General features: G+C 45.0%; 1 protein-coding gene across 9 annotated transcripts in view; it reads left to right on the forward strand.

The window, feature by feature from the left end:
- FOXN3 (forkhead box N3) overlaps nucleotides 1–18,475 on the forward strand; it is a 400,969-nt gene that overhangs the window by 202,188 nt on the left and 180,306 nt on the right. For all 9 annotated transcript variants that reach the window (XM_082851618.1, XM_082851619.1, XM_082851620.1 and 6 more), the window contains one exon: nucleotides 17,156–17,292. In XM_082851618.1, coding sequence (XP_082707744.1) covers nucleotides 17,156–17,292 — 137 coding nt within the window. The remainder of the gene's footprint in view (nucleotides 1–17,155; nucleotides 17,293–18,475) is intronic.

Consider the following 18,475-nt stretch of genomic DNA (forward strand, 5'->3'; position numbering starts at 1 on the left):
GCTAAACTGTTTTCCAACGCAGTTGTGCTGGTTTACATTCTGCCCAACAATTTGTGAGTATTTCAGTAGCTTCACATCCTGACCGCATTTAGTATTGTCAGTGTTCTTAATTTTAGCAATTCCCATGGGCATATTGTCATATCTTACCATTTTAATTTGCATTGTTCTCCTTTTGATTGAATTTCTATTTTGAATAGTAAAGTATTTCTTAGTTCCAACATTGGAATTCTATGAAAAAGTATATTTAGTGAAGTCTCAAACTTATTTTTTCTCAATCCTCCTGTGGAAGGTGTGGTTTAAATGATTGGAGAATCTGTTGAGCACTTGTATCTGTGTTGGCACTGGGTCTTGAGTAGAAATGGAAATAGACCCTACCTTCAGAGAGTTTACATATTAGTGAGGGGAGATAGGCATTGATCACATAGCCTCACAAATAAATGTAAGATCGTAACTTTGCTGTGGGCTTTGTAGGACAGATATAAGGAGAGGGCTAAGGCTGTGGCGTCTGGATTTCATCATGGTTTCCCAAGAAAAAGATGTTTACATGCTCCCTCCCTTAATACCTGTTGCAAAATTTCTAACCTGCTGTGACTCTGGGATCTGTAGCAACAGGCTCAACCCTTGGAAAATAACCAGCACCCCACTATTGGAACCCAGGTCTGTGGAAGAACCATGATAAGCCTTCACTTAACTATTTGGTTTTAGATGAAGTTGTATGGGCTTGTTCCTTACAGAGTCCCGGTTGAGACAGACTTTCAGTGTTTCTACAAAAAATACACTGCTAACACCTGGCTTACATGTAATTTCTTAAAAGCCCTTTTTAGTTTTGTTTTTAACATTGTAGATACCGGCACTGGATTTGAACCATTTCTCAGTGATTAAAGAATGTCAGTTGTTACGTTATCAATGGTTGTTTTTTTTTTCCTTTAGTAGGTTTGTTAGATATCCCTGTCCAACCCAACCCCATCCCAAAACAGCTCATAGTTTTTAGATTTGAAACTTTGGTTTATGTTTTGATTTCCTAGGTCACCCTGACCTAGTAGTATAGAACACCAGGGGTCTTCAGGGTGAGGTTGACTCTTAGGTCTTAAATTCTTAGAAATTTTGATTTTATGTTATTGTTGTTATAATCATTGAATTCATACCATAGAGCTATTATCTAGTCTATAAAACGTTTTAGATAAGATGCAGTTTCAATCTGCTGTTCTAAAACTGGAACTTCCCGACAAATGCTGTCCTATTTGCAATTTTTACGCATGGTTAAAGTGACTCTGAAACATAGTCGAAATCATTGATGATGCACTTATAAAGGAATTCTACAGAGAATATTTTTAGGAACAACATACTTTTCTAATCCTGTAATTGAGTTTTCATGTTTGAAAGCTTACTTCACTTTTTAAGAAGATGAATTCTGCTCTTTCAAGGTACACAATAGAGTAAATTATGATGGAAGTATTGGTGGCATTTTTTCCCCCTGCCTGATAGCGATCCTCTCTGCCTTGCAGAAATTGCAAGGGGATTAGCATGCACATATTGTGGCACGTAGATTCCAAGAGTGAAATTCTAGGGTGATCAGTTTGGTTTTTATTTTTGCCAGTCACTGCCGTGGCAGGAGACAGATGGCACGCTCAAGCCGAAGTAACCAAGGAGTGTTTAATAAAAGACTAGTTGGCAGCAGTGGGCGGGGATAGAAGAAACCAGCAAGGGTGGTGCACTACCCCCGGAGGAGGGGGGGTGGCTGGCTGCACCGGGGAACTTTCCTCACCTCTGGGTCCAGTGGCGAAGGAAGGGAGCAAGAGCTGGAACCCGGGGGAGAAAGTGGCTGAGGTTGTGGACCCTCAGCAGGGGCAGGGCCTTTGGCCGCGGGACGCAGCTCTAGGAGAGCCAGGAGAATAAATACCCTGCCCTCATTCTCCTCCCACCCTGACTTCTCTCACCGGTACCTCCCATTGGAGGACGCAGACCGGAGGTCAGTGGGCCCGGGAGACTGTCCATGTGTCTACACGTGTCAGCCTCCGAGGGTTGTGAGCAGAGCAGAGGAGGGTAGAGTGGCCTGCGGGGCGGAGGGAGTCTATCCAGCACACTTGTAAGATATAGAATGGGGCGGGGGGGGGGGGCTAAGAACCGTTGGTCCTCACGTGCCCTGAATATCTAGTGCACGTGTGTGCTTAGCCCTGGCAGAGGCCGGAGAGGAATGGGGCTCCTGGTGGTCGGGTGGATCACAATGGGAGGTTTGTAAAAAATATCTAAAGATCTTTCCTTAATTTGAAATACCTAAACAGGGACTTACCTGGCGGTCCAAAGACTCTGCACTTCCACTGCAGGGGGTGCGGGTTCGATCCCTAGTTGGGGAACTAAGATCCTGCATGCCAGGGGTGTGGCCAAAAATAAAACAACAACAACAGCAAACCACACTAAACAGGACCCCCAACTCCTTTCAGCTAAGTTGTAATAGTCTTCATTTTCGAGTGTTTGATACTTACTTTCCCATCACTGGAGGATGGTACAAAATCCAGAGAGATCTCTCCCAAAGGAGAGCTTCCCTTTCTCCAGGGCTACCTTTGGGAATGCGGAAGACAGAGCTGGCCGCATCCCCACAAGCTCTTCTTGTGTATATGGAGAGTCTCTCTGAGCTGGGACTCCCGGGACCCACCGCACAGGTTCACCACAGCTTAAATGCCCAGAGCATGCTTTCCATTCCATTGGAGAGCACAGGGAGATCAGCTCGTGCTTTGTGACCACCTGGAGGGGTGGGATGGGGAGGGTGGGAGGGAGGGAGACGCAAGAGGGAAGAGATATGGGAACATATGTATATGTATAACTGATTCACTTTGTTGTAAAGCAGAAACTAACACACCATTGTAAAGCAATTCTACTCTAATAAAGATGTTAAAAAAAAAAGATCCTGCAAGCTGTACGTTGTCCTCAGGGCTGCCACATGGGGGAAGGAAGTGCTGCCAGAATAGATGCTGTCTTTTGTTGTTTTTGTTTTGGGGAACAGCTGCATCTTTGGAGCACCCGAAGTACAACTTTTCTTTCTGTTGTCTTAAAAGATTGATACCAGTGCCTTATAGATGCACTTATAAGTACTCATTATGTACTTATAAGGACATAACTTATCAGAAATGTAAATCACATCCTCCCTGTGGTGTGTGGACCCCACAGGCCGTGGAGACCTTACCCCAGAAGTTGAGTGTAATTTAAGGCTGTGTTTATGTTGCCAAACAAATCCAGTGTAGATGACTCCAGCGGAAGGATGCTGGAGTTTAGCTTTTTCTCGCCCATTTTAGAACATGTCCATCAAACCAAAGCCCTTTCTCTCCGAATTCCCTTTGAGAATTTCTTTAAAGTAGCACATGATTTTAAGAATCTCCTTCCTGCCGGGTGAATTCAGAGACGTGGGGTCCCACCTGGAGGGGAGAGGATGTAAAAAACATTGGGACAAACGTACACAAGTTGCCCCAGTTTGTGGGATTCTGTTTATCTTGGTACAGCCCTTCCTGTGGATCGTTGGAACCCTCTGAATGCTGAAGATTTGAAAACACTTCCAGGAGGCTGGATTTTCTCGTGGACGCAACATGATTTGCTGGAAAGATGGGGGCAGCTCAGAAGACTGTGGCTGGCTCTGCTTCTTGCTGGTTAGGATCTAGGGAAGCCCCTGTCTTTTCGGAGCCTGTTTTTCTTGGCTATAAACAACCTGAATCTTCTCAGATTCCTTCATCGAGTTGTTTAGGGCCACCTGAGATATTTGCTTGCCCTTCGAAATTTGCTTTACAAACAGAAAGGTGATGTTTTGTCTGCAGAGGGTCGCGTGCCAGCAATGCAAATATAAAGTCATCGTAATAACAACAGTAACTTTTTCACTGTTTTTCATCTGACGTGAACGATTAAAGAAAATGTGTGTGTGAATGAGTGTGTGTGTATCAGAACGCATTTGTATGCACACTCACATTTAAGGATATACATCACTTCGTACAGTAGATCATCCCCAAATTATTCGTGATTTGACTCGGAAATGTGTGATAGGTTTTCTTGCATCTGGTTACCTACCTACTAATGTTGGTCACAGGACTCTTACTTTGGTGGTGACACGCACGGGTTCCTGAGTCAAACTGAGGCAAGTTAGTTAACTTGTTTGAACCTTAACTTCCTTATCGGTAGGGCCATCCCACTACCCACCTTCTAGGTTTGTTGGGCGAATTGAACGAAATAATGCACATGAAATGCTAGCTTGGTGCCTGGCACATGGTCAGTTCTTGGTCAGCGTTCATGGTCATTGCCGTTACTACCGCCACTACTCACGTGTGTGTAGCTTGAGTTCCGAGTTGGACTGACATTTAGGCCAAGTGACTCTGCAAGATCCTGAGTGAGTTAAAATTTCTTGTGTATAAAATTTCCATGGATAATCAAGGGCTGGCTGTTTTGGGAAACCTTAACTAATCATTGTGGCATGGTCTGAGTGCGGTTGGTAGGAATCCCCGGGTATCCCTGGGCAACGCACCTAGCGTCCCTGTTTCTCCCCTCCCCCGTGGGGGGGATCAGATGCCGGCCGCAGGAGTCCTTCCCGAGATCCAGTTCAGGACTGAGGAAACGGTGGTCAGAGAGGACTTTTACACCGTGAGCTGAAATGCGCTGTGTAGCAAGCCAGAGATACCCACCCCCGCCCAGGCATTGTAATCAGGTAACTCAGAACCCTTGGCAGACTTTCACCGAAGGTCCTGTGCTTGGCTATCAGGTCGCCTTGTGTAATTGTCAGTTGTTAGGTACCCTCATGAGCTTCTGGTTGACTCTCTAGAGGGCTGTTCTCTGTGTTCTGCCCCTCGGGTTGCAGTGAGTTCTCAGGTGAGCTGAGAAGCATCCAGACGCAGGTGTGCTGTCCCAGGTTGCCTCTGTGGCCCTGTACGAATCTTCTAGGTCACTGTGCTTGTGGCGCAGGTGAATCCCCATAGTGCCCAGTGCTCAGTTTTGACACTGGCCTTTCCGGGTGACACATAACACATTATCACCAAAATCAGCAGTTTGTGGGAGAGACAGGCAGATACTGAGGTATCTGCCCTTTTGCGGGACCTCCCAGGAACACAGTTTGTGAGGATGATATGATGATGAGGTTAAGGTTGATGATGAGGAGGTTAAGGTTGTAATTTGCTTTTTAAATACAGTTGACCCTTGAACAACAGGGGTTTGAACTGCTCGGGTCTACTTTTGTGCAGGTTTTTTTCAGTAAATATATTGGAAAACATTTTGGACATTTGTGACCATTTGAAAAAACTTGCAGGCGAACTGTGTAGCCTAGGGATATCGAAAAAAATTAAGGAACATACGAAACACGTGTTAATTGTGTATGTTATTGGTAAGGCTTCTGGTCAACAGTAGGCTCTTAGTAGTTGAGTTTTGGGGGAGTCAAGAGTTATACAAAGATTTTTGACTGTGCATGGGGGCCTGGGGGTCCGTGTCCCCCAAACCCTGCATTGTTCAAGGGTCAGTCGTACTCAGAAATGGGCCTCAGGGAGACTCAGTGTGAGGCCAAGAGAGGACGTTTAGACACCAGGAAGCTCAGACCTCACCAAGGTTTTCATGTGGTTCCTAGGGTCCAGGTCAGTGAGTCTTTTTGGGGGACTCTGTTCACTTATATGTTTCTTCATCATTAATCGCAGGATCAGATCATCCTCTGACTCTATCTCCCCTCCCCTCTCTGCCTAGCGCTCTGTCAGGCATGTGTTCCTTTGGCGTCCTGGACCAGCCACCTCTTACCTGCAATTGACCTGGGCACCCTCTCCCTGTCCCGCAACGAATTCGGCCACTCGCTCTGCTCCCAGGGCCCCGTGGATTCTGTCTGACTAGCACCCACAGTAATATCAAAGGAATCTTACAGGGTCATTTGATCATTATTGCTTCCCCCACCTGGGTCAGGGATGGTCTCAGATTTATCCTCGTGGCGGACGCTACAACATCAGGGGCCCAGGCTGTGCTCAGATACCATTTGTTGAAAGTGTCTCCTTTGCTGTTGGGGTGCTTGTGCTAGGATTTAGAGGCACTGTAAAGATAATTTCTCCTTCAAAGCGGGCCGAGTTGCTTATAGCAAAATACTGTGGCGAGAAGCTGGATTCCCAGCCTAGGAACTGCCAGCCAAGACCCCATGGGGACGGACCATCAGGGAGAGTGGGTGACTCGTTGGTCCCATGGCCAGTGGTCTACTCTTTAAAAAACCAACCAACCAACCAAACCAACCAAACTACCAACCCAGCGTGCGTGTTCTACTGAGAGGGTCTTTATGATTATTTAAAAAAAATAAAAGGCCGTAATCGTTAAGCTCCAGCCCAGTAGACACACAGCCTGTAACTGTAACTCTTACCTGGCCAGGCACATTTAACAACTCTTAGTTATGGAAATAAGGTGATCAAATTATATGTGCCAGTTAGATAAGATCATATTGGAACATTTAAAAATAGATGAGTAACTATGGACAACCAGAAGATAAAGTGGCACTGGTGGGCCAGTTGTAATCCAACCACGGGTGTCTCTGTCAGACCCACGTGGGCCTTTGTCACCCTCCATAACACGTTATTGCGGTAATTCTCATTTGCCACGTTTGAATCACTTTTTAAAAAGTAGAGGTACCAGAAGGAGTGTAAGTTCGGTCCAGAGTTGGAGCTGGCTGTCATCTTCTCACCTTTCCATAGTGTGTTTATTAAAAATCCTTTCCTGGGTCTTGAACTTTTAAAATAACTGAGTTCTTATTTCTGTCAGTGTCCTGAATGGTGAGTTTTACCTCCCCTCCTATCCACTAGCTTTAAGTCAGTTTGCTTTTTAAATTGGGGGAAAAAAAGGCCTGAAAAAGGCAAGTTAATATATGTCTTTTATTCTCCCATGTAGCCTCTTTGCAATTTGCTTATGCAGTTTTAACTTTAAGGTTGTAGATGTGATGCAAACAACTGTTATTTATAAATTTTAAAACGGAATATATCCACATTCCAAACAACTTTATCACGTACCGTCCTGTTTTATATATTTATATATAACCTGTTTTATATTGGTGACAAATAAAACCTTGTAAATTTGCTCATCTTTGTTTCTGTAATAAAGTTATTAGCAGTTAAGTGGTCATATAGAATTTATTTATCTATCCGTATATCCTCTGTGTATGTGTATGCGAGAGAGAGAGAGGGAGGGAGGACTGTTTGATGCCACAATATCTCGATTTCATTTGAGTAGTAATTTCACTCTTTGAAGTGGTGTAGCACGGCTGGTATTGCAAGTATATAAAACCACCAGCTTTTTATATTTCCTGTGTGTTTTGGGAGCGTATGAAGTTTTTGTAAACTTCTCTGTGTCTGTACTTCTTCTCAGCTTGCCTAAGCTAATACTGTGAGGTTTCAGAAAGGGAAGAATAGTTGACTCTTATTTGCGAAAGGGCCCCAAAGGACAGATTGGTGAAACTAATTGGGAGAATCCCAAGATTTAGTTGGATAAAAGCAGTGATTTTAAAGATGCCAATTCTTGGGCTTCCCTGGTGGCGCAGTGGTTGAGAGTCTGCCTGCCGATGCAGGGGCCACGGGTTCGTGCCCCGGTCCCGGGGGATCCCACATGCCGTGGAGCGGCTGGGCCCGTGAGCCATGGCCGCTGAGCCTGCGCGACCGGAGCCTGTGCTCCGCAACGGGAGAGGCCGCAACAGTGAGAGGCCCGCGTACAGGAAAAAAAAAAAAAAAGCCAATTCTTTGACTTGCTGACTTGGAGTATCAGAGTGCGTGTGTGCGTGCCTGCCTGTGTGTGTGTGTGTGTGTGTGTGTGTGTGTGTGTGTGTGTGTGTGTGTGTGTGTGTTCCCTTTTCTTTATTAGAACTTACCAGCATAGAGTTTGACAGTATTTTTAAGTAAATGTCTTTTAGGTGTTTTGGTGATCATTTTATTATTGATTGTTGTTAGTGCACTAGCTCTTGACTGCCTTTGGTAGTTGGAAAACAGTAGTCTAGAGAGTACCAAAAATAACTCATTTCAACCCAAACAAACACTTGCTAGCTTTGCCAGCCGCCGTGAGCTGAGGCGCTTCACGGTTTCCCTCCCTTTGGCCTCTCCTAACCCCCGGTGGAAATTAGAGTGATGAGCGGTGGAAGTCAGCATCATAGTGAGTGAGAGAGGAGAGATTCCTGTAGAGCAAGAGCCATTGGTTGTAAACTCCAATCATCTGGTGTCCTTCTGCCATTCCCACCCCGACCCAGCTTCACCTGCCAGGTTTGTCCTAGAGATCAATTTGGTTTTAGGCAGATCTTGGGGCCATTTTGGTTTTATTTAGGTGTTAATGCAAGGAAATGATTGACTTTTCCTGCACGGATTAAACACACACACAATCTGTCCAGCTTCTCCACTAGAGGTGAAGCATTTTCCTCATGCCTAAAAAGTTCCTTCCCCACCTGTGCCACCTGCATTCCCTCGTCCCCTTCTCCATGGATGCTTGGTGAAGGGAGGGAGGCTTTCAGAGACAGCCGAGGCACGCTTGTGGGAAAGCCTCATTATAGAGCTCACGTGTCTGAGTATCGTACAAGTGACATGTTCATCTTGATTTCCGCCTTCCTAGCTTTTAGAATACATCTGTAGGGACTGGAGGAGATTTGTGTATCTGATATTCAGAAGATGCAATGTTAGTAAGTTCGAAATAGTCAGAGGCTGTGAATCTCGGGGGCTCTGTGTCCAGCTCCCGATGCCCACAAGCTGGGCTGGTTCTCCAGGTGCCGGGGCTGCCCTCCCCGCCTGCAGGGCCACTCCCCGGAATGAAGCTAGACTGAGGCCCATCAGGCCAGGGTCTTGAGAGAGGGATTCCTGTCTGGACCAGGTATGTAATATCTCTTTTCCATTCCTCCTTCTGCTTTTGGAAAACAAACAAACAAAAAAACTATTTAGAAAGCAAAGTGGGACATTTAAAACGCTGCAAACAGTTTGGGAAACCCAACTGTCTAATGTGATTTCTTTTTAAAAATATCTTTCTTCTGGTGTAGTTGTCTATTTTGTTATGATGTATCTAGAAGAAAATTCTTTGTGATCAGTTTTGTTCTTTTTCCCTCTCTCCTCCTCTGTTTCATGTATTTGGCTAATTTTTCAGATCCTTTTCTTTTTTTTTTACTTTCTTTTTTCTTTTTTTTTGGCTGTACCCACTTGCGGGATCTTAGTTCCCTGACCAGGGATCGAACCCATGCCCCCTGCATTGGAAGCGTGGATTCCTAACCACTGGACCGCGAGGGAATTCCCCAGATCCTTTTCTTAACAGTTTAAAATTTTAAAAATCCCCCTTGATGTTTTTAGATTATAAATTATAGAATTTTAGGACAAAAAGGGCCTTTAGGAATCACTCACTTGTTGTGGTATGACGTTACTGGCACTTGTTAGAATAACTTTTCTTTGTTTTATTTGCTCTTTCCAGTTTCACCCAACTTCTCCTGTGACGTCCTTTGACAGGAAGTAGAATTAAATTAAGTGTCTTTTTCACGCTGGGTATGGTGTTAGGCGCATTTTATATGTTATCACCTTTAAGCCCAACAAGACTGGGAGAAGCCTGTTTTACGTCTAGTACGTAGGTGAAGAAACTGGCAGTCAGAGCTGACAAGAGGTTTATTCCCGGTAACACCACAGTAGGGTAGTGGTGTAGACAAGATCCACACAGGCGGATCCCTTTGTTGCTTGGGAGCCATGCGCGTGGTTGCATTCTGGAATTCTCCCTGGGAAGCCCTGGCATTGCCTCTTGCCCCCTCACTGGTCAGAGTCAGTGAGGAGTGTTTGCCTCTCACTGTTGACAGTCCCAGGGAGCCTGAACCTCAGAAAGCCAGACTCTGTCCTGGGGCTTTGATGGGAAAGTAAGAGGAGGGATTGGGAGAACACAGTCTCCAAGGGGCTGCAGTTTCTAGCGGGGGCAGCCTGGGGTAGGGGGGTAGCTGGAGGGGGCGTGGGCGTTGGGTGGGTCCATAGGAGGAGCTGGCCTGACAGAATATGTGTGTGTGTGTGTTGTGTGCTTGTGTGTGTGTATGTGCACAAGTGCGAGGTTTCAGCACCTTGGTGCCCCGCAGGACTCATCCTTTCCCTCCTCTGCCAACCTACACTGCATCGGCCAGCTTGTGCTGTCCTTTATAGTTGTGTATTGTTTGTCTTCCTCTGGAGGTTCTGCACCCTAAAAAATGGACCCTGCCTTGCGTCATGGTTATAGGTGTTGTTAAGTGGCCTGCTTCAAAATGAGGCATGACAGCGTTATTCCCTAAGTCAGCTGTCTCCCCACCCTGTAGCAGGGCAGCGTGGAGGGTAGGGCTTCTCCACTCAGGAGGTGGCAGGTTTAAGGTCTGAAGGGTAGGGACCTCCCTTGGGAAGTACTGGGTTGCCACAGGGTCCTGGCGCCCAGGGGCCTCGATGCACAAGGAAGCGACTCAAAGCAAGGAGCATCCTCAGAGCCTCGTATGCCTCCTGGCATCACTCCAGTGCCCACGTCTCTGCTTTGTTCTGTTTTGATCCTTTCTTTTCTACCTTAGTACGTCTGATATAAAATGCTTCCTTCGGACCAAGGAAAGTACCATCAGACAGTGGAAAACAAATAGCCATGTGTATTTTTTTTTTTTTTTAAAGACGAAATTCGCGTTATTTCACAATTTGGCAAGTATTCCCCCTCACGGGGCAGGGCCTGCGTGTTTTGGAGCTTGATGTCAAGGAAAGCGGGCTATTTAATATTTTACCATCATGATCAGGAGAGCAGTGTTCGTGGAGCTTTTATTACGTGCCACGCATAGGATTATCTCATTTAATCCTTGCAACGGTCCTGTGAATCAGGTATTATTATATCACTCCCATTTTATAGATGAGGAAGTTGAAGTTCAGAGGACTTAAGTAACTTGCCCAAAGTGCCCAGAACAGAAAAATGGCAGTGTTGGGAAGCTAGGAAGGAGATGGGGAATTGAAGGTACGTGTATACTAAGTAATCTGTAGTAACACATTCTCAAAGCATAGAGTTAGGAGCCCGTGGGATGATTTAGTCTGACCACCTAATTTATAGATGAGAAACTTGAGACCCAGAGAGGGAAAGTGAACTGGACATACACATTGACTTTCAGAAGCAGTGGTGTTAGGTGCAGCTCAACAAATACTAATACGTGTACTCATCACTGATGGGCATACTGACTCCAGTGCGCGTCCGTACCTCTTCCCTCCCGCATCCCTGCAGATGGGCCCCTTTCCTGCCTTGGAGCACTTAGATCATCATTGGCATCTCCTCCCCGGTTCCACAGGACCCAGCCCAACTCTCTTAGCGCCTGAAGACTCCCCTTACCTGGTTTTAGATTCCCAAACTACAGGAGCTTTGAGTGTGAACCCTGGGTTCAAGTGCAGAAGCTGTAGAGAGGGACCAGCCAACAGTGGCCTGTGTTTTTGTAAATAAAATACTGTGGAAGCACAGCCATGTCTATTCATTTACATCCGTGGTTGCTTTTGTTCTGCAACGGCAGAGGTGAATAGTTGCAACGGACCGTGTGGCCTACAGAGACTAAAAGTTTTTTTTTTTTTGGCTGCGTCGTGTGGCTCGTGGGATCTTAGTTCCCCGACCAGGAACTGAACCCGTGGCCCCTGCTGTGGAAGTGCCAACTCCTAACCACTGGACCGCCCGGGAAATCCCCACACAGACTAAAACAGTTACTCTGATCCTTTAAGAAAATGTTTACCAGTGCCTGCTGTAGAAGAATCAGTTAATGTTAAACCTCCAAAGCCAGACCACCTCAGATCTCCCTTTCTGCGTTCGTAAGCTTTTGCTATAAAGTTTGGGGTCAGTGAGGGGACAGCAGAGGGAAGGGAGTGGCATATGTCCAGCAAGTTCCTTCAAGTACCTTAATCAGTAGCTCTTAATACAAAGACTCAAAGGTTGTATGTTCACCTGAGCACTGGATTTCCCCCTGCCTCCCAAACTTTGACCTAGTTACTCAAATCAAACCATTATTCTTCTCTTTTCTTTACCTGCCACTTCTAATCCATCGCCAGGTCCCATTGCTTCTGCAGATTACATCCCGAAGCTGCCCTCTCTTCTCCGTCACTGCTGCCACCTGGGCATGTCGGGCCTGGGCTGTGGCATCAGCTCATCATAGATCCCGGCAGGTCCTCTTCCACTCCCAACCCTTTTATTTTTCACACAGTAGCAAGTTCCTGTCTTCCAACTCACAACTCTCTTTATTTCCTTCACAGCAGGCGGTACAGTCTGTCATAATCTTGCTTATTTATTTCTTGACTTACTTACCGTCTTCTTCCCCCTCCAGAATCCAAGCTTCAAGAGAGCAGTTGCCTTATTGTATTGTTCTGTATTCACTCATGTACCCCCATGGTGCCTGGCATACAGTGGGTACCATATGGGTGAGGGAACGGAAGAGGGTGGGTGGTGTTGGAAACATCCGTGGAAATGGCATATCAGAAGCATCAAAAGGGATTGTTTGGAATTGACGTGTACACACCGCTGCTATATTTCAAATGGATAACCAGCAAGGACCTAGCGTACGGCACAGGGAACTCCGCTCAATATTATGTAACAACCTAAATGGGAAAAGAATTTGCAAAAGAATAGATACATGTATATGTATAACTGAATCACTTTGCTGTACACCTGAAACTAATGCAGCATTGTTAATCATTATACTCCAGTACAAAATAAAGAGTTAAAAAAAAAGTGGGGGACATTGTTTCAGAGTCACCAGAAACACGTATCCAGCTCCCTGCTCCATTTTGCCATGGGTCCTGCCTCATTAACCCCCATCCCCAAGCATGGTCCCTCCCCTGTGAATTGGGGTCACATTGAGGGAGTCCTCCGTTACAGCTGGGAAAGGGCTTTATCCTTCAGAAGTGACGAGAAGGAAGAAAATGGAAACCATTGCTCTAGAAGAGTGTTTACTACCCATTTTGGACCCAGATCCCCAGTAAGAAGTGTATGTTACTTTGTGATCCACTGTACACCAACACGCAGGTGTACTCACACACACATTTCACAAAATATTACTTTAGTACAGATGCTTTCTAAGCTGTTCTATTTGGTTCTAGTCCTTTCCATGAAGGCAGTGCTGGTTGTGACCCATTACATTGACTGCGTGCCCCATTAATGTATCATGGGCCACATTTTGTAAACAATGTTTTAAAATACGGTTTATCCTCAGGGACAACCTAGCGAAGAGACCCGCAGTGAAGGCCCGATGTTCGGCAGACTGACCACCAGTGCTACCATGTGGGTCTGCAGAGTTCCGGGAACAGGGAGAAATTCATGGCCTGCCGGGGATGCCCCTGGATCCAGACCTCTCAGGGAAAAACAAGTTATCCTTAGAAGTTAGATTTAAGATTTAATTTAGTTGCTATTCTTATCTCTCTCTTTTTTTAAAACCCTTCTCACTAATCAGTTCTTTCTATAATATAGGTTCTCCTGGTCTTTTTTTCGTGCTATATACTGATATTTTTATTGCTAACAAGGAATTGTCTGTTATTCCCCAGGTGCTTTTTAATTAAAACAACAACAACTTGGCTTCATCTGTATGTTTTTACTCCTCTTTCCTTTTCACATTAGTTTTCTCAAACTCTGTGTGTGTGGGCGCACACACCCGTGCTCATGTAAGAAAGATCTTCCTTCACAGACATGTTTTTGTCTTAAATATATATATATATTTATATATGTAAAATATATAAAAACGTATTTATAAATATGCATTTTATATATTATATATTTATAAATATAGAAAATATGTATATTTATATATTTTATAAAAGTATATTACCTATATAAATATATATAAATATTTTTCAGAGATGAAAATGTATCTATGAGTAGAAATCTTTCTTCCCTTATTATCTTGAATTCCCTAACATTTGATGGTGCATGAGCTTCACAGTTATTATGGTTCAACAAAAGAAATCCATATTCTTTAGATGAGATGCAGATAATTCTAAAAGCTCTGACCCTCAAACTTATTACACAACTCTAATCAAATTACACCCTTTTCTCCCCTGTTATGGGCATTAAATGTAATTTTTCCTGGCTGAATAAACTTGAGCATTCTCTGCTCTGCATAGTTCCATTTTAAAAGTTTTCAAGTCAACCTTCTTACTATTCTGAACTGTTACATGAAACCAACGAGAATGCTTGCAAATAAGATGCGGCGCCAGCCTCTTTCATGCTCCTTCCAAGCTCTGCCTGGAGCTCTCCACTGGAAAATCATTGGAGGGATTTGAGGGATCTCCAGTGTCCCCATAGGTGTGTCCTGAAGATGCCCTTTTGGCTTATTTTCTTTCTCTCTGGAAATTCTGAGTGTGAGATACTGAAATTAGTGTTTGGTCTGTGAAAATCTATCACAGTTCCAGACCACGCTCACCGTAAAATGCAGCACTGATCAAGGTAGGAACTGTGATGATCCCAAGCTCAGGCGCATTGCCTGCAGTGAAGATACTGTGAATGTGTGCTGACCAAGTGTGGAATTAAACCTTAGCTTGGTGATCACTGTGCGAAGACCCGAGCAAAAGAAAACCTCTAGTAGGGAAGTCAGAATTGGCTTCCTGAGCAAGGGAGAAGTAACGTGGAGTGAGGGGTTCATAGAAGGGTGATGGGGGGGTGGAAATAAAGTGGGGCGTCTTAGAGAGTAGCAAAGCTCTCCAGAGCGCACTTGCTGAACTGGGGCCAGTGGCGCTCCAGGAGATTAATACTTAGTCCTCACGTGGAAGGTCTGCTTGCCGGGGACCCCACCCACTGCCTATGTTGGAATTTGGCGATTCTTTCATGATGGGAGAATCGGATGTGGAAAGCATGGTTGCAGCCAGCTTTGCCTTCTTCCTTCTGTCCAAAAGGACCTGTTCGTGGTCCCCTCCGCCCTCCGCCATTTATTGAATGCCTGTACGTTCTCCACTGTTCTAGGTGTTTCCTGTCATGCTGGACCGCACCCCTGTCTCTAAGGGGGTCTTTATTTTGCCACTGAGGAAGCCTGGACTTTCTAGGGGACCCTGATTTGCCCCAGGCCACAGAGGAAACATCTGTCTGGCTTTAGAACTCCCGTTCTTACTGTAGCTCGGCCTGCCTCTTGTACCTGGATCACCTACCCTGCGATCGTCCCCGCACCCCAATCCTGCAGGGTTTCCCCCTTTTTCTTCTAGTAGCGTAGTGTAATAAACAAGGTGCTAAGGATTAGGAGAAGCCGCCTTCTCAGCTTATTGTTATTTCCCTTCATTTGTTTGTCATATTTTTATTCCCTGTAAGATTAAACGGCCCTACCCTGAAAGCCACCTTGATGGAAACAGAAGCCCCGTGTGGTTCCCAGAACCAGGGTGATCTCGTTGCAGAAACGTGTGGGTTGCACACGGGCCCTGCCCCTCCAACTAGCTAGTTGGGAGCCTTGTCTTCAAGGGGATTGGAAAGGGAGTCCCACTGGCACAGGGCTCGACAGGGAGCCTTTGATGGACTGAGGCCAGGACCCCTGCTGCCCAGGAGGTGACTGGCTTTTGTGGTTTGCTTTACGTTATCCAGATCTGGTAGTCACTGGTCTTCCTCCACGCCTCTCAGCATCTTGGCTTTTGCTTTCTTCTAAAAAGTGTGCCGCACAGCTTTTTTCCAAAGGACAGAATGGAAGGTCCAGGGCTGATCATTGGTGGCCTGCCTGCTTTACCCGGAAAGTGTCATTAGTCCCCCTTCTGGGCTTGAAAATGTATGCGTGGAAGGAAAGACCACATAAGGGTGTTGAGTTTTCTAAAATTGAAATGTTTCATTTCTTTAAACATCCGGGTGGTTAAACTGGGAGCTTTGGTGTTTAGCCCAGGCAGGTTGGCCTGACTGGGACTGTGTTTGGGGTCAGGCCTGCACTTGCGGGGCGGGTGGGGGGAGCAGTGGGGGAGGGGGAGCAGAGGCTCTAGCCCCGGATCTTGGCTTCGAGCAGTTCCCTGTGCTGAGTGCACTGGTGGTGTTGATAGTAAAGAATTTTAAGGGGTTCTGTGAATAAGTTTGTAAGTAAACTATCTGGTAAGCTGATGACTGAAATACAAATTTTTAAAACTTTAAAGATTTTAGGAATAATTTATTTTTAGTTCTCCTTCTAGGGGATTTTCTTGGACTTTGCCCCCTGCATAATAGTTAAATGATTTTCTTGTTTGCTTTCTAAATCTTTCTGTAGTATAATAGTTGTGAAAATTAGAGAGTCGTTGGCTGGAAGCATGGGGTGGGTGTGGGTTTATATAATTTGACTTCTTTTCTCTCCAAATCAGTAAATGTTTACAAATGACCTTATCAAGCAGCTTGGGTACATTCGGTCACTTGAAAGCGAGCAGTCAGAACAGTGACTGCCCATCCTATCAGCCTGCCGCCAGATCCAGCGGGCCTCAGAGGCAGATCTTGCATGTGTTTTATAAAATGCTGCGTGCCCAGAACGAAAGCGTCCAGCTGAAAGTGGGCCTCCGAGCAAGTCTCCCTCTTTCCCTGGAACCAGTTTGTTAAAATTTGTATTTTAAAAGTTTCTGACTTCTGAAGATTCAGGTCTGGAGCAAAATCCAGAATGGAGGATATCAAAAAATAAGTACTGGATTCTGGCTAAGGTTTACCACTGCTGCCTGAGTTCTTTTGTTTCTTTGGGAAGGTCATTACAGAATTCCATTGGAAGCTTAAATAATGTCATTCTTTTGTTAAGCAGGAAAAAACAAGTGGATTACTTTTCTGTTTTTGTAAAGTGGCACCGGTGTAATAGGGTTTGAAAACATAACCCTCGAATTTTTAAAGCAGAGACAGAGTTTTGAGGGTGTCTCTGCCCTCTTTTTCTCTCAACCCTTGATACCTGACAAATTTAAAACTCACTTTTTAAAGGGGATACATACGTTTTTCAAAGTTGACACTGAAAAATCATAAGGGAACTGAGGGTTTTGGTCAGTAGGATATGAAAATTACAATATTATTGTAGCAACATCACCTGGAAATAACATATTCATTTTGTTAAACTTAATGTGTATACACAGAAGCGCATTGCCTGGTGTTCTGTTGTCAGAGGACAATAGTACGGTAGTTAAGGCTGGCAGACAGTTAACAAAGAAGTGAGAGGCTTTTCAAAATAAGTAACTGTGATGAGAGTTATACATCTACTTACTGCACGGTAGGTACTGTCTCTATATTAATCACTTTTGTATTTTATTGTTCTTTGCAGAGTATCGGGAAAGGGTCGTTGTGGTGCATAGACCCAGAGTATAGACAAAATCTAATTCAGGCTTTGAAAAAGACACCTTATCACCCGCACTCGAATGTGTTCAATACACCTCCCGCCTCTCCTCAGGCATATCAAAGGTAAGCCATTCAGACCTTTTTTGTTTTGGGGTTGGTTTGTTTGTTGTCTACTGAAGTTGCATTATTTTGGCAGAGACAGGCGCTGAAACTAATTTCATAGGCTGTATGATTTGAAAAATAACTGTAGATAAATGAGAAAGAAGTTAAGTATTCTTGGAGGCATATCCAGTTGTTTTTCCGGCAAAGCTTACCGCTTCTGCTGCTTGGGACGAATGTGTCTCCTTCCAGAAGGCTTCATGGTGGGTGAAATAATGTCTTCCTGGGTAGAAACATTTACAAAGGAAAGCTGTCAGCTTTAACATCTCAGAGTGTGGCCGTTTGCAGGGATGAGAGTCCAGGAGCGCGTCGGGTAAGCGATTCCAACTTCCCATCCTCCAAGCCAGAGTGTCTGCAGGTGTTTCACTGAAGGATGCACAGAGTTGTTGCCGCTTCCCGTCTCCATGCAGACGGTGCTCCAGAGTGATCGTTTCGTTGTGGTTACTTGGTGTTTGCCTCTTCAAGGAAAACGGCAAAGAACAGTAGAGACTAGGATTGCCCCTCACATGCCCATTTGTTTTGAGACAGTGAGGTCACGGGTGCCATTTTTACAGAGATAGAATTGGAGGGGAGGATATGCAACCTGTCACTCAAAAAAAAATAGGTTACTATTTTTAGTATTTAGGCTAAAAAAATAGCCCTATAAAACAGAACCAATTTTTAAAATTGATTTTCTCTTGCATAGTGTTTGGGTTTGAAATCTATCCCCCGACTCTACAAAAAAAAGTTTTTTTTTCTTTAACGTATAGAGATGTTTCTATTGTTACCAGTCAGTTAAGAGAATGATCCTTGGACTACAAGTTTACGTCAGTGAGGAAAGGCGTGAATTCATAGATGTCGGTAGTTTCACAGTCTGTGTCATTGCAAATTCTTTCCCTAGTCTGATGTTTGTTCTGCAGAAGGGAGCACAAAGTGATCCTCTGAAACAGCATTAATGAAGTTCTTGTACATCTCAGTTGAGAAGCATTCCATCACAGGCCTTAGACAATCAGTCTTCAGCAAGAGACGGGGAGGAACAGCTGGGCTCTCTGAGAAGACTGCTGTATGTCTGCCTTCGCTAGGCGATTAGCGTGATGGTAGCCATAGCAACTGCAGCATCTCCATAGTAACACGTAGCCGAGACAGGTGCAGTTGCATCACAAGGCTG

Source organism: Leucopleurus acutus (assembly GCF_964270905.1).
Source record: "Leucopleurus acutus genome assembly, chromosome: 1".
NCBI lineage: Eukaryota > Metazoa > Chordata > Mammalia > Artiodactyla > Delphinidae > Leucopleurus > Leucopleurus acutus.